At 46.4% G+C, this 15,045-nt stretch overlaps 1 protein-coding gene across 1 annotated transcript; it reads left to right on the forward strand.

Moving 5' to 3' along the window:
* The first annotated feature begins 13,773 nt into the window (after positions 1-13,773).
* CHST6 (carbohydrate (N-acetylglucosamine 6-O) sulfotransferase 6) lies at positions 13,774-15,045 on the forward strand. Its single transcript, XM_006878367.1, is given in 1 exon segment — positions 13,774-15,045. A coding segment is annotated over 1 exon segment (1,272 nt).

Genomic DNA, 15,045 nt, shown 5'->3' on the forward strand with positions numbered 1-15,045 from the left:
CTGGAGAAGAACACTCATTTTTCGGGGTGGAGGAGGGCTGAGTGTGGCTCTCCAATGCAAGAGCATTACAGATCTTGTGCTGGGCTGAAAATGTGTCTTTGGGGCTTCAGCTGTGCCATGGATCACTGTTGGGGACCAAACTTGTGTCTCAAAGAGAATGGCTTTAATCTAGAAACCTCTAAAAGAGCTTTTCCATGGAACTCGAGGGAGAGCTGTTGCGGGAATGGGAACCAAGTCCAGCTGAATTTGAATTTTGGCTGATTGATCTTAAATTTCCTCTCTTCCCTCTTAAACTGGAGGAGGCAAGGCTGTTAAGATTCCCATTCCCATGCATGGGTAAACTGAGGCCTAACCAGCAGAAAGGACTTGGTTGACTTAAGTCATGAGTGAGTGAGTCAAGTTAGGAGAATCACAAGCTATGCCAGGGGTTTCTGTTGTCACTTAGTCCTCCTGTCCCTGCAGCTACAACCGCACTTTACAAAAGGACCTGCTGAAGCCCAGAGCTTAGGAATGACCTGCCCAAAGTCACACATCTTGGTGGTGAAAGACAGGATTGGAACCCACTTTGATTTTAGAAGCCCAACTTCTAGCCATTATTCTCCACTGTCTTGTATGTGTGTGTATGTGTGTCCCCTGCTTGTGCTTGCCAAACTCTGTCACTCTGTGCCATTAGGGACTTCTGAAGTGGATTGAGTTCTTGTCCCAGCACTTGGGGTTTCCTTCTGAAAAGGCTTTCCCTTGGATCCATAGATTATAGAGTTGTTCACATACCCAAGATTTGGAAGATTCCGGAACAAATACTTGTAAGTGTGCCCAACATTGTTTTAAGTGCTTTATTAATATGAACTCATTTAATCTTCAGGTCAAGCCCTTGAGGTGGATTTACACACTGTCTCTCCCATTTCAGAGATTTAAAACCAGTGGGCACAGAGATTAACTTGTTCAATACCACACAGTGAATGCTGAAGTACAGTGTGTACTCTTAGTGACTAACTGTATTCGGCATACGCCCTCTAATGAGACAAACGTGGTACTACTTCTAGTTTAGTGGAAACAGATTGGTACAGAAAAGGATCAACAAGCAGTGTCTGGGCACTAGCCATAATTTCTCAGTATCTGAGCAGATTATCTTTCACTGATCACATCAAAGATATTTTCCTGCAACTGTTCTGGCCCACTCAGAATCTAAACAAGGTCCACACGTTCCATTTGATTATGTGTTTTGAGTTATTTTCTTCTAAAATGATCCTTTTCCTTTTTATATAATCAATTTGTCAGAATGATAGACTTCTAAAAAATACTCCAAAAAAAAAAAAATGTGAAAAAATAGAAAGCACTCTGGATTGTCATTGTAATAAGAGGACTTTGGAAAACACAGGTTGTAGAAAAATGCAAACCCTTCCACCATGTACTACAAAGAATATGTGGGGAGTCCCTGGACTTGAGGACCCTGCAGCATCCAGCTGGAAGGTTCTATGGTGTTGGTGGTTATGTGCCATGGAGTGGGTTCTGACTCATAGCGACCCTGCATAGGGTTTCCAGGTCTGTAAATCTTTACAGGAGCAGAAAGCCTTATCTTTCTCCCACGGAACTGCTGGTAGTTTCAAACTGCTGACCCTGAGGTTAGCAGCCTGATTCGTAACCGCTACGCTACCAGAGCTCTTTGGATCTATAATAGAGACTAAAATGAGTGCCATGCAGATCACACTTAGATGATCCCCAAAGACCAGAACCAAGGGATGGGGTTTCTGTGTTGTGTGTGGTCTGCTCTGAAATGCCCCAGGGCAACTCTGAGATAGACACTTACTTCAGACTCCTTTCCCAGCCTGGTTTGAATTCATTTCCTAGTAGATTCTGGCAGGCCGATATTTTCCTATAGCAGCATCTGGCCTTGTAGTTACACTGCTTTGCCTCTGACATAGGTACATCCTCAGGGCCTATGAGAGTCAGCAGATGTAGCTGGGCATTGGGGTGAAGGTGGGCTTTGGGACCATGACTCCATTCACTAAGAATAAGAGGTGATCCTCCATCCCATAGCCGGTCTTTCTCTGGTCTACTGAATGCTGAACTGGGTGCTGAGGTCAAGTGGAAAATGCAGCAAGGGTTTATAGGCACCTTTCTCCCTACAGTTGCATGAATTAGAATATCATTCCTTTGTATTGGGTACAATACAATTCCGATGGAGGGAGATGCTACACTATTTACCCATTCATCAGTTAATTTGGGTTGTTTCCACTTTCAGGCTATTATGAGTAAAACTGCTACAAATATACACGTGCAAGTGTTTGTGTGCACATATGTATTCATGTTTTAACGTAGGAATGAATTTGCTGGCTCATATAGTAATTCTGTGTGTATCATTTTGAGGAACTGCCAAACTATTTCCATATGGACTTTGCCATTTTACATTCTCACCAGCCCTGTGTGAGGGTTTCAGTTTCCCACATCCTTGCCAACATTTGTTTATTATAGCCATCCTTCTTATTGTGGTTGTCAAGTGCCGTTGAGTCGGTTCCAACTCATAGTCACCCTGTGTAGGGTTTCCAAGGAGTGGCTGGTGAGCTCGAACTGCTCACCTTGTGGTTCAAACCAACCTTGCAGGCCAGCGCATTAACCCACAGTGCCAAACCAGGATGCCATCCTAGTGGATGTGAAGTGGCATCTCACTGTGGTTTTGATTGGCATCTCTCTGAAGAGTTTGGTAGGCGCTCTGGTAGTGTAGTGGTTACGAGTCAGGCTGTTAACCTCAGGGTCAGCAATTTGAAACTACTAGCTGTTGCATGTGAGGAAGGTGAGGTTTTCTGCAAAGATTTACAGCCTTGGAAACCCTATATGGGGTCGCTATAAGTAAGAACCGACTCTATGGCACATAACCACCACCACAGCCTATGAGTTCTGGTATGGCACTGTAGGATAAGCACTAGACCACAAGACCAGTTTGAACTGCAAGGTCAGCGATTCAAAGTCCCCCACTTCTTCTAGGAAACCCTTTGCAGGGTTGCTATGAGTCAGAACTGACTCAAGGGCACTTGACTAACAGTGATTAAATGATCCACAGTCCTGGTGTGGCACTTGACTGCTAACTATGAGGTTGGGGTTCAAACCCACCAGCTGCTCCTTAGAAACCCTATATTGGATTACTATGAATTGAAACCAACTCAAAGGTATCTAACAACAGCAATAATGCTGAGTATCTTTTCATGTGCTTATTGGCCATTTGTATATCTTTGAGAAATGTGCACGTATACTGGGATTCTTTGTCCATATTTAAGTTGAATTGTTTATCTTTTTATTGTTTAGTTGTAAGACTTCTTTATATATTCTATATACAAGTTCCTTGTCATATATATGATTTGCAAATATTTTCTCCCCTCTGTGAATGACCCTTTCCCTTTATTGGTGGTGCTTTTGATATTTGTGTATTTTTTTAAAACACAATGGGTATTTAACTTCATGTGTATATATGTAAATTTTGTTACTTGTACTTTTCCACATGACACCAAGACTGCAGACTGGTTTAGTAATGGCCAGCACAGCTAAGTCAGAACAGACCTGAATTTGTAAAATAGAGGTGTAACTAGAATGATAACGGGAATGGGAAAATGACAGGTTGAAACCCTGGAATGGAAGAATTGGAAGAGGCGTATTGGACCTTTCAGAAGTGTGTTGTGGGAGACTGGATTATTGCCAGGACTGCAGATGGAGAGTGACACCTTCCAAGTGATGTGGTTGGCCTCCATCTCTGAGTGGGGCACCATTGCTTCCGATGCTGCTGATCAACAGCTTTGGTTGCTATTAAGACTTCAAATCAGTTCATTGCTGTGTGATCCCCAGCTGAGAATGAATTGCTGAGAATACTTAGAATCAGCTGGAGGCCTGTTAACAATGTAGATTGTGGTTCAGTGTGGAGCAGAAATGCAAATCCTCAACTGGGGATCATTTGATCTGTTGCTGTGTCTCTACAGACAGACAGCCCTTGTGTTCTAAGAAGGAGATTAGGGTTCTAGCAGGGTGTCGGCCTGTAATTTTTCCCATTCTGCTTTTCATCCCTGTGCACCCACGTTGAATGAATTTGGGCCCATTCTAGTTTTGCTTCATCGCCATGACTGAACCTGCAAGAATCAGTTTGAAGCCCTGTTTGACAATGTGTAATAACAGTAAACACTAGGGTGCCTGGTTTCAAATTCTTACTCTGTTATAGTGTAGTTCCTTTAGGTCAGAGGTAGGGAAGGTTTTTTTCTGCCCAAATCATTCAGGGCCATACAGAATTATAAACTTAAAGATTAGCCAGGTCATGCATTTAATTAACTCACCAGCACTTAACAACAACAAAATGCGATGACTATAGAGTCATCACAGTGTGGCGCCGTGAGATAAGCACTCAACCTCAAGGTCAGTTTGAACCGCAAAGTCGGCGGTTCTGACTCTCCAGCCGCTCCTCAGAAACCCTATACAAGGTCTCTATGAGTCGGAACTGACTCTATAGTACTTAACAACAGTGTGATAAGTAGAATTGTGGTTGCCTTGGCAGGGCCAGACCGAGTGATTTCATGGCCCTTATGTGGTCTGCTGGCCAGACGTTCCCCACCCCTGCTGTAGGTAAATCCCTTCATCTTTCCCAGGCTACTTCCTCATCTGGAAAATGAGGATGATTATCAGACCTCCTTTGTAGGGTTCTTATGAGAGTTAATCAGAAGAAGGAATGGAAAAGGCTGGTATGTTGCAAGCTGTCAAATCCATGGTGTCCATGGGTAGTAAGGAAGGTGCTCGTCATCTTCCTGCCCTGTCTCCTTCCCTCCCTCCCTGATTCACTTTTTGCTCTAATTTTCCTGTTCTCTTCCCTTCCTCTCTAACCTTCTCACTAGAAGAATGCTACAATTCTATACTGTCCTGTGGTGTTACCATGACTGAGAACTGACTCCATTAGAGCCGCTTTGCCCCATTGGTGACCCTCGATGCCTCCAGTCCATGGATTTCTTATCCAGGATCCTTTTTCTCAGCATTTAGGATTTCTGAATAGACATGGCCTTCAGCTGATGCCAAATGGAGAGAAACCTGAGTCCGGGATTTGTACCTGGTGTTACATTTCATGCCTTTAGATTCTGTGCCAGGGCTGGGAACACACTGGTGACAGAGAGGAGCTGGTGAGTCCAGGTGGACAGAGCTTGGCTAGAAGTGAGTGCAGCCCCTGGAGCCAAGATTCCTAGGCTCCAACTTGACCCCTGCTGTGGCAGATTATTTGCTGTCCTGGACCCTTGGTGTTCTCAACTCAGCCCAGGGCAGTGGTTACCACCGTAGTAGAAGCCCCTCCTTCTATACATGAGATCTGGGTCTGTTTCCTGGGCAAGGCACCTCATGTACGGGCAAAAGCCATGTGTTGGTGGAGGTTTGTGTGTTGCTGTAATCAACAGCTTTCAATGAAGCGTCCAAATTAAGAGTAGGAAGAAAGGTCTGGCAATCTACTTTTGAAAATCAGCCAGTGAAAAACCACATGGGCTGGTATAAGACCAAGCATCAGGGAGTTCATCATGTAGGAGACAGGAATTAACAAGAAATAGACAGTGATGTTTAGAAAATACTGTAACTTTAAGATACTCAGCAGAAAGAAATGTGGGGTAAATGAGGAATTACTGACAATGGGGTCCAAACCCACTGCTGTTGAGTCAGTTCTGATTCATAGCAGCCGTAGGACAGTGCCTTTAATGTCCCCAGCTACACTAGCGTTCCATAGGTCAATGGGCCTTCTGAGTTGTTCCTCAAACTTGATTGGTTTTCTATCTTTTTTTATTGTTCAACTTTCTATGTTTCCAAAATTTTATCTTTCAATCTCTCTGTTAGTTTTAATATTCAAGTCAGTTTAAACCCCCTGCAAAACAAAACAAACAAATATATATATATATATATATATCAGGCAGTGTTTTGTTCTCCTGTACAGAAGGTAACTATGAGTTGGTACCAACTCTAGGGCACCTGACAACAACAACATATATACACATACACACACAGAGAGAAAAACTTGTGAAAGTTGGAACTTGTATAAGGCAGAAACCTGTCCTAAAAGGACAACTTAAATACTTCTCACTAATAGAGATCAACCGTGGGAGGAAGGTGAAGCTTTCTGCTCTGTAAAGATTATAGCCTTGGAAACCCTCAACAGCGTTGCTGTCAGTCAGTCCTGATTCCACCACCATCAATAGCGATCAGCGGAGTCCTGGTGTGGCGCTGCAGGATAATGCACTAGACCACAAGGTCAGTTTGAACCACAAGGTTGGTGGTTCCAACCCACCAGCCGCTCTTTGGAAATCCTAGACAAGGTTACTATGAGTCAGAACAAACTCCATGGCAGTTTACAACCACAACAACACTAGAGATCAACAGACAAAATGGTAAGACTGCACCCTGGCAAAGGCAGAAAAACATGTGAGAGCCTGAAAAACAAGGCAGTCTTATCAAATTCTGCTCTCCAGGTTTCACGGTAGCCAAGAAAAGCGAACCCACAGCATTCACGTCTATTCTAATTCATCATAACCTTGTACAGGGTTTCCGAGGCTGCACATCTTTACGAGAGCAGGAAACGTGATTTTTCTCCCAAGGACCTACTGGTGTGTTTGAACTGCCACTGTTGTGGTTGTCAAGCCAGTGCTTCTCTTATAGCACAACCAGGCCTCCCAGGTTCACTGTGTACAAGCAAGGTGTGCGTTATTGTGCTGTATTTATAAAGTCACAGGATGGAAATTGTGCATATTGGTGTAACCAAATAGTACAACAGGAGGCTGGAGGAAGAAGTGTGTATTTGTGTGTGTGTACAAATTGCCATAAATGATAATCCATCACAGTTGTTTAGAGACAGGGAGATAACTAGCAGAAGAAACAGCTAACAAACCTGAAAGCAGTTGCTTTCAATTGGACAAGAGGATGACCTGTGGCAACTATATCACATTTTTTTTTTTTTTAACGCTATGTACATTTAAACATGTCCTAACTTAGTTATTTTAAATCAACAGTTGTGTGGGTTCAATTCCATACCACCCCAATAAAGTGAATATTGCAGAAAGCAAGTCACACCACTTTTTCAGTTTTCCAGTACATTTGAAGGAAGCGCAGTGACTCCATACAATAAGCACTGGATTGAAAACTACAAGGTCCAAGGTTCGAGCCCACCAGCCGCTCCACAGGAGAACAATGCTTCCACTAAGATTTAAAGCCTCAGAAACCCTGTACAGGGATGCTATGAATCAGAACCAATGTGACAACACTTAACAATGACTACAACAAAGTGCATGTAAAAATTCTGTGTATACTCTACTGTAGTCTTAAACGGAATCTTGGTGGTGATGCAGAATAAGCACCGGGCTGCAAACCAAAAGATAGGCAGTTTAAAACCATCAGCTGCTCCGTGGGAGAAAAATGGGGCTCTGTGCTCCCACAAAGAGTTACAGGCCTGGGCACCCTATACAGAGTCTCTGTGAGCTGGAATTGACTTGATGACAGTGGGTTTGGTTGCGGGTGGGGTGGGGGGGCGCTAGTCTATTAAAAGGAGTCCTGGCTGGATATTCAGTCTCAGAAACCCTGGAACAGTTCCCCTGTTTTCTGTAGGATCACTATGAGTCCAGACAGAGTTGATGGCAGTGGAGTTTGTGGGGTTCTAATAGTAAGGAGCTCTGGTAGTGTAGTGGTTACAAATTGGGCTGTGAACCACAAGGTCAGCAGTTCAAAATGATCAGCTGTTCCGTGGGAGAAAGATGAGGCGTTTTGCTCCTGTAAAGATTTACAGCCTCGGAAACCCTGTACAGGGTCGCTATGAGTCATAACCGACTCCATGGCACACAGCAGCAGTAGTCTATTAAATATGCGGAGTCCTGGTGTGGCACTATAGGATAAACACTGGACCACAAGGCCAGTTTGAACTGCAAGGTCAACCTTACAGTAAAAACCCATTAACTGCTCCTTGGAAACCTTATGCAGGTTGCTGTGAGTTGGAACCCACTCAACAAATAAGTAAGACTTAAGTGCCTTCAAGTCATTCTAATTCATAGCGACCCTTTATATGGTTTCCAAGGAACAGCTGGTAGGTTTGAACCACCGACCATGTGGTTCGCTGTGGAGTATTTAATCCTACAGTGCCACAATAGGACTCCAAGTATACAGCTATTGTTGCTGTTGTTAAGGGTCTGACTCGCAGTCACCCTGTATAGGGTTTCCAAGGAATAGTTGGTGAATTTGAACTGCCAACTGACATTGCAGTATAGTGCCACACTCTAAAAAAAGAGCCAAAAGAAGGACTTTCTATGGGAGGGGAATGGGGCTTTCAGGAGAAGGGAGGGACTCCATTTGGAAAAGGTTTAAGATGAGACCCCACAGTTACGTGCTGGAGGCTTGCCATTTACTATCTGGATATTCATGTCTCAAGCCAAACAAGCAGGCATACTAACTTCTGTGTCCTAGAGGCCTGGTGAGGCGCTGTGGGTTAATGCGCCAGATTGCAAAGCCATTTGAACTGCAAGGTCGGTGGTTCACGCTCACCAGCTACTCCTCGGAAACCTTATACAGGGTCGTTATGGGTTGGAATCGACTCAATGGCACTTAACAACAACAGGATTGTGTGGGGTTGTTTGTTGTTAAGTGCCCTCGAGTCATTTCCGACTCATAGTCTCCCTTTATAGAGAGTCCACAAAGCAGCTGGGGTGTTTGAACTGCTGATCTTGTGCTTCTAAGTACAGTGTTAATCCTATAGCACCACACCAGGGGTGTGGGAGTGTGAGGATAGAATTCAATCCTGGAAACAATGTGCACAGTGATTAAGATTACAGTGCATACCAGACTTGTTCTTCCTCTTTTGAATCTCAGGGTGATTGGTGGGCTTGCTGAACAAAAGGTTCCTTATCAGCAAGCTCCCTGCTGTGACCTGAGTGGCATAAATGCTCCTTTTCCCTTCAATAGCTCTTGTTCCAGTGAAGGATCAGATAGCAGTGTCTCTGATCTTCAGTCACTTAAGACCTCTGGCTTCCCTGGAACACAGGTGACCCTGGGATTGGGGTCGGTATTCCCACTCCTGGGGGAGGGCTGGACTGGCTGAGGCAGCTGTATCTAGGTGGGAACATCAGGGTTCCATATTCTGCAGGGCCTGGGCACCCAGGGGTGGGAGGGACCAGCTATGTGTGGTCGGAAAATGCCAGGAAACTGAGTTCAGGTGCCAGTTTCTTGTTACCTGAGTCTTGAGTCCTAATGGTCACCTTTGGGCTGTTGAGTTTAATCATGGGGTGATGTCAGGCATCTAGCTCTTGTCTGTGTGGTCATTTGTTAGCAAACATGAGTTCCCTTCCTCACTTCTACCTCTGTTCTCAGGGGAAGCCCACTCTCCAACCCCACCCCTACCCATCAGTCAGTACTTGGGAAAGACATCACATTCACAGAGCAGCCCCTCTTCTTCCAGGTTTCCCAGGGTGGGTGTGGAGTCCAGGGGGTGGTCCTAGACCCAGCATTCTCCACTCACCCTGCAGTTTCCCGATGAGGGCAAGGAGCAGAGGTGAGTTGTGTTCACAGTGTAGAGCCCAGCTTCTCTCTATGCTATAGACATGGGTTGAGGAGGGAGGTGAGTGGGAAGAAAATGCTGTAAAAGCAAGAAGGAACCCTTGCCCCTCTTGTCCAAAGTGGCTGTGCCTTGTGATTTTGTAGGGCACTAGGAGAAAACAGAACCTGAAAGGACCTCGGGGTATGTTCCTCCTGTCCTGTGGGACAAGCCTGACATTGTAGGATCCACTGAAGAGCCCAGTGGTAGTTGGGGCTGGAGGTGGGCCTGGGGGGTGATGGCATTTGCCTGTGTGGTTGGTGCTGGTATCTCATCTGGGTGAAGACACCCCCGTGGGGAGAAGATTCCTCCCTACAACAGTCCTAGGAGGTGGAATGTTGCAATCTGTCTTCTATTGAGCAATTTGAGCCCTCCAACACTGGTCCAAACACTTTAAGTGGCAGCGCTTGGCCTCACAGCCAGTCCTTGTTCTAACTCAGCTCTCTCCTTGACCTAACAGTTTATACCCATCTGGAAGAAGATTTGGAGCCCCTGGTTCATGCTCAGCTCAGGCCAGGGGCAGGGCAGCACCAGGCCCACTTGTGGGGAATTTTCCTTCCCCTGTCTCCTTTGGCCTTTGCTCCTGCCTTTATGTCCTCAGCTCCTGAGGAACCTGCTGGTGTCTCCCCTGGATCAGTGTAGTCAGGTTGCCCAGCAGCCCTGGACAGCTTTGTGAATTCACAGCCAAGAAGGGCCAAGTAGCCAGGAGGGAGCATAGCTCTGCTCTCCTCTACCCACTTCTGACTGTCCAACGTCTCCCTTCACTGGTCTTTTCTGCAAACTCACACCACCCCAAGGGCACCTTCAAGGTGATGGCAATAGTAGATGGGTGTTGTTGTTTTTTTAAGTTTTTATTGTGAATTATGTGATAGTTTACATTGGAGAACATTAGCTTTACCTTCATCCTATCATATATTGTTTCATTGCAATGATTATAATCCCCTCCATGCATCATCAAACAACCAAAGGGTATACCCCGTAAACCTGCCCCTTGGTCGTCAGCACAAAGCCCCTCTCCCTCTCTGGGTCTAGAATCCCCAGTCGCTCCATCTCTCCACGTCATTGTCTCTGCTTCCATCTCTGGCTTCACTGCTTCTCTGGGTAGGGTCCCGCACTTTGCTCTTCTCCCTTGATGGTCCCAGGGACCTCCACTCCTGGACTGCAAAGTCAGCCACTCCCTTTTGCTACAAAACATCTACCTTTACATTTTCAACCCTCACAGTCAGTCCTGATAACAATTATTCACTGTTGTACCACAACAGTCCTATCTCCATCTCCCTTCATTAGCCCCACCCAGACAGATTGGCTACTACTCAGTGGAGATTCTACCTTCCTCCACACCCTCTGGGTCTAGGCTCCCTCTTGAAAGCTTGTAAGCCAGTCACCTCTTTCCTTTGTTGCCCCCCACTTTTGGGTAGCCAATGTCCAAGTTGAACATCACTGTCTATTCTGTGTATAGAGGGGGAAGGAATGATCCTCACTATAAAGATTTGTTCCCTTTTTGAAGCTAATGCATCCATAAGTATAGACCAAGTTCATCAAATTGTATCAAATTACTCTTTTTTCCCTCTTCTTTCTTCTTCTAGTCGAGTTCTGATCATCCAGTCATTGAAGCCAGGTCAAGTGGCTATTATCTGCAAGTGTGGATGTTCTTGTGTATATGTCCTCACTTCTTATCAGCTGGATACTCTCTACTCTAGTCCTCTGTGGCTATGTCACTGACTCTGAGCCCAGGAGTCCCCAAGTCTTGCCATACTGCTGGCCAACCAGGTCTCCACCTGGGTTTACAGGAGTCTATGGAACGTGGTCAAGCTTAGCTCGCAGCTTCATTGCTGTTTTTCCTTCACTTCCCCTTATTGGTGATCAACGTGGTCACCAATCAGAGCTCATGTCTGCTCATGTATTCCCCTTGAGTCTTAGTCTTGGAAGGGGGTTTGCCCTGAGGGGACCTGACCACTTACCTTGACGTCTCCTTGGTGAGCAATTTGCTTGTTCTTGTAGTAGTCAGTTGGACTGCCGTTATTGTTTTGTATTTTTCCTGTCGGTCTTTCTTTCAAGACGTATCTTCTGTTCTTCTAGCCACTCCAGGCTGGTCTACTTGTCCTTTCAAGTGGGGAGTTCCCACCTCAGAAGATTCTGGATGGGGTTCAGGATTCCACCTATGGTCTTACGTAATGCAGAGGCTCCACAGGAAGCCTCCTTCACTGGACAAGTTGTAACCCCATTGTAGGTATTCCAATCAGTTATAGGCAGAAGATGGATTTATAAGCTTTCTATGGTGATATTTCAGGCTATTCCCTTCTCTCCCCCTCAAGTGTCTGTTTTACAATGGTATGCAAGGGAAACCACATTCAAAAGATAGCCAAGCATCTTAACATTATTTTTCCTCTTTTATCCATTCAAACCATGTCTCAATCCCTGTATCCCAGAGCCCTGTTGTTCCAAGGTTGTTACATCATTATTTACCGCTGACCCACTAAGCCCATGCAAACCTAATTGTTCTCCCATCCGCCTTATTCTTCCTTTCCCTTCCCCCCTTCTTGTGTATTGCCCCCTCCCCAGCACCCAAACTATCCTGTGTCTATTCCCTATCCTGTGCTGCACCTTCCCCTCCCTCCCCTCACCCCACCCTACACATGCCGGTAACCAGCAAAGAATTCCCCCCCGCCCCCCTTTTAGTATGGGTTCTTTTTTCTTAGTCTTTTACAGTAGTGGTCCTATGCAGTATTTCTCCTTTTGTGTCTAATTTCACTCAGCATAATGTCCTCAAAGTTCATCCATGTTATGCGGTGGCTTGCAGCTTCCTTGTTGTTCTTCAAGGTAGCATAGTATTCCAATGTGTGTGTGTGTACCACAGTTTGTTTATCCATTCTTCAATTGATGGGCACTAAAGCTGTCTCCATCTTTTTGCTATTGTAAATAGTGCTGCTATGAACATTGGTGTGCATATATCTACTCATGTATTATGGCTTGTATTTCTTGTGGGTGAATACCAAGCAGAGGAATTGCTGGATCATAAGGTATTCTATTTCCAACCTTCTGAGAAAACGCCATATTGCTTTCCAGAGTGGTTGGACCATTTTGCAATCCCACCAACAATGTAGGAGTGTCCCAGTCTCTCCGCATCCTGGCCAGCATTTATTGTACTCTAGTTTTGATCTTTGCTGTTACTGCTGGTGTGAGATGATATCTCCTTGTTGTTTTGATGTGCATGTCTCTAATGGCTAGTGATCGTGAATATTTCTTCATATGTTTGTTGGCTGCCTGGATCTCCTCCTTGGTGAAGTGTCTGTTCATGTCCTGTGCCCATTTTTTAATTGGGTTATTTGTCTTTTTCTTGTAGAGGTGTTGTAGTTTCCTATATATTTTAGAAATGAGTCCCTTGTCTGATGTGTTGTTGCAAAATATTTTTTCCCATTCTGTAGGTTCCCTTTTTACTCTTTTGGTGAAGTTTTTTGATGCACGTACGTTTTTAATTTTTAGTATGTCCCAATCATCTATTTTGTCTACTTATGTTTGTGTCATTTTCAAAATATTTGGTAGTCTGTGTAGTCCCTGTATTAGAGCCCTCACATATGTCCCTATTTTTTCATTGATGACCTTCATAATTTTGGATCTTTAATCCATGCTGAGTCAGTTTTTGCATAGGGTGTGAGGTGAAGGTCTTGTTTCATTCATTTGTATATCGCTTTCCAGTTCTGCTAACACAATCTTTAAAGAGACTATCCCCTTCCCATGCAATATACCTAGGCACTTTGTCAAAACTCAGTTGGTTGTATGTGGATGTGTTAATTTCTGGAGTCTCGATTTTGTTCTTTTGATCAATGTATCCTTCATTGTACCAGTACCAAAGTCTTCAAACTTTAAAAATATGCCTATATATGTGGTTCAGAGATTTGGAGCTCTCCCCTGAACCTGCTGAATCTGGTATTCTGTGTTATTGCTGATGGAGATCTTCACTCCACTTCTACCCTATCTGCCATCAAGCCCCGCCTCCAATAGTGGGTGGTTTTTTTTTTTTGTTTTTTTTTTACTTGAATGATAGGGACTCAAACAAGGAGCCTAGAGGAGTATTCATGCTAGTAGGGAATCCACTCCCATCCTCATCTCTAGCTTCCCTGGAATTCCAAATGAGATCTTTTTTTGGTGGGCCCTGCCTTTTCTTGATTCACTGCACTCTCTCCCCTCAGGCCTCCGCCGGCAACATGTGGCTGCCACGCGTCTCCAGCACAGCTGTGACTGTGCTCCTGCTGACGCAGTCGGTCCTCCTGATCTTCCTGGTCTCCCGGCCTATATGGCCTGAACCACCATCCCCAGCAGACAGCCAGGAGCGCGTACACGTGCTGGTCCTGTCCTCGTGGCGCTCGGGCTCGTCCTTGGTGGGCCAACTCTTTAGCCAGCACCCCGACGTCTTCTACCTGATGGAGCCTGGCTGGCACGTGTGGACCGCCCTATCGCAGGGTAGCGCTCCAGCGCTGCACATGGCTGTGCGGGACTTGGTGCGCTCCATCTTCCTGTGTGACATGGCCGTGTTTGATGCTTACCTACCGTGGCGCCGTAACCTGTCGGACCTCTTCCAGTGGTCTGTGAGCCGGGCGCTGTGTTCACCACCTGCTTGCAGCGCCTTCCCCAGTGGCGCCATCAGCAGCGAGTTCGTGTGCAAACCGCTGTGTGCGCGGCAGCCTTTTGCCCAGGTGGAGGAGGCCTGCCGCTCCTACAGCCATGTGGTGCTCAAGGAGGTGCGCTTCTTCAACCTGCAGGTGCTCTACCCACTGCTCCGGGATCCCGCGCTCAACCTGCATATAGTGCACCTGGTGCGCGACCCTCGGGCCGTGCTGCGCTCACGTGAACGAGCGGCCAAGGCGCTGGCACGTGACAATGGCATCGTGCTGGGCACCAATGGCAAGTGGGTTGAGGACGATCCAGACCTGAGCGTGATGCGCGAGGTGTGCCGCAGTCACGTGCGCATTGCCGAGGCCGCCACGCTCAAGCCGAAGCCCTTCCTGAGGGACCGCTACCGCCTGGTACGCTTTGAGGACCTGGCACGGGCGCCTCTCTCGGAGATCCGTGCGCTCTATGCTTTCGCCGGTCTGCCCTTAACGCCGCAGCTCGAGACCTGGATCCACAATCTCACACACGGTGCCGGGCCCAGTGTGCTGCAAGAGGCCTTCAAGACCACATCCAGGGACGCTCTCAACGTCACGCAGGCCTGGCGCCAAGTGCTGCCCTTCTCCAAGATCCGCCGCGTGCAGGAACTGTGCGCTGGTGCACTGGAGCTGCTGGGCTACCGGCCTGTCACCACCGAGGACGAGCAGCATGACCTCTCCCTGGACTTGGTCCTGCCACGCGGCCAGAGCAGCTTCAGCTGGACGTAGGCCACAGCTGCCCTGAGCACTCCAGGCCTTAGCTGGGACTGTCAGTTCCTGGAGGCACGTGTGGGTGGGAGGGGCCTGAGGGCGGATCCACTCTTACCGTAG

This window comes from Chrysochloris asiatica, unplaced genomic scaffold (assembly GCF_000296735.1).
Source record: "Chrysochloris asiatica unplaced genomic scaffold, ChrAsi1.0 scaffold00037, whole genome shotgun sequence".
Lineage (NCBI taxonomy): Eukaryota > Metazoa > Chordata > Mammalia > Afrosoricida > Chrysochloridae > Chrysochloris > Chrysochloris asiatica.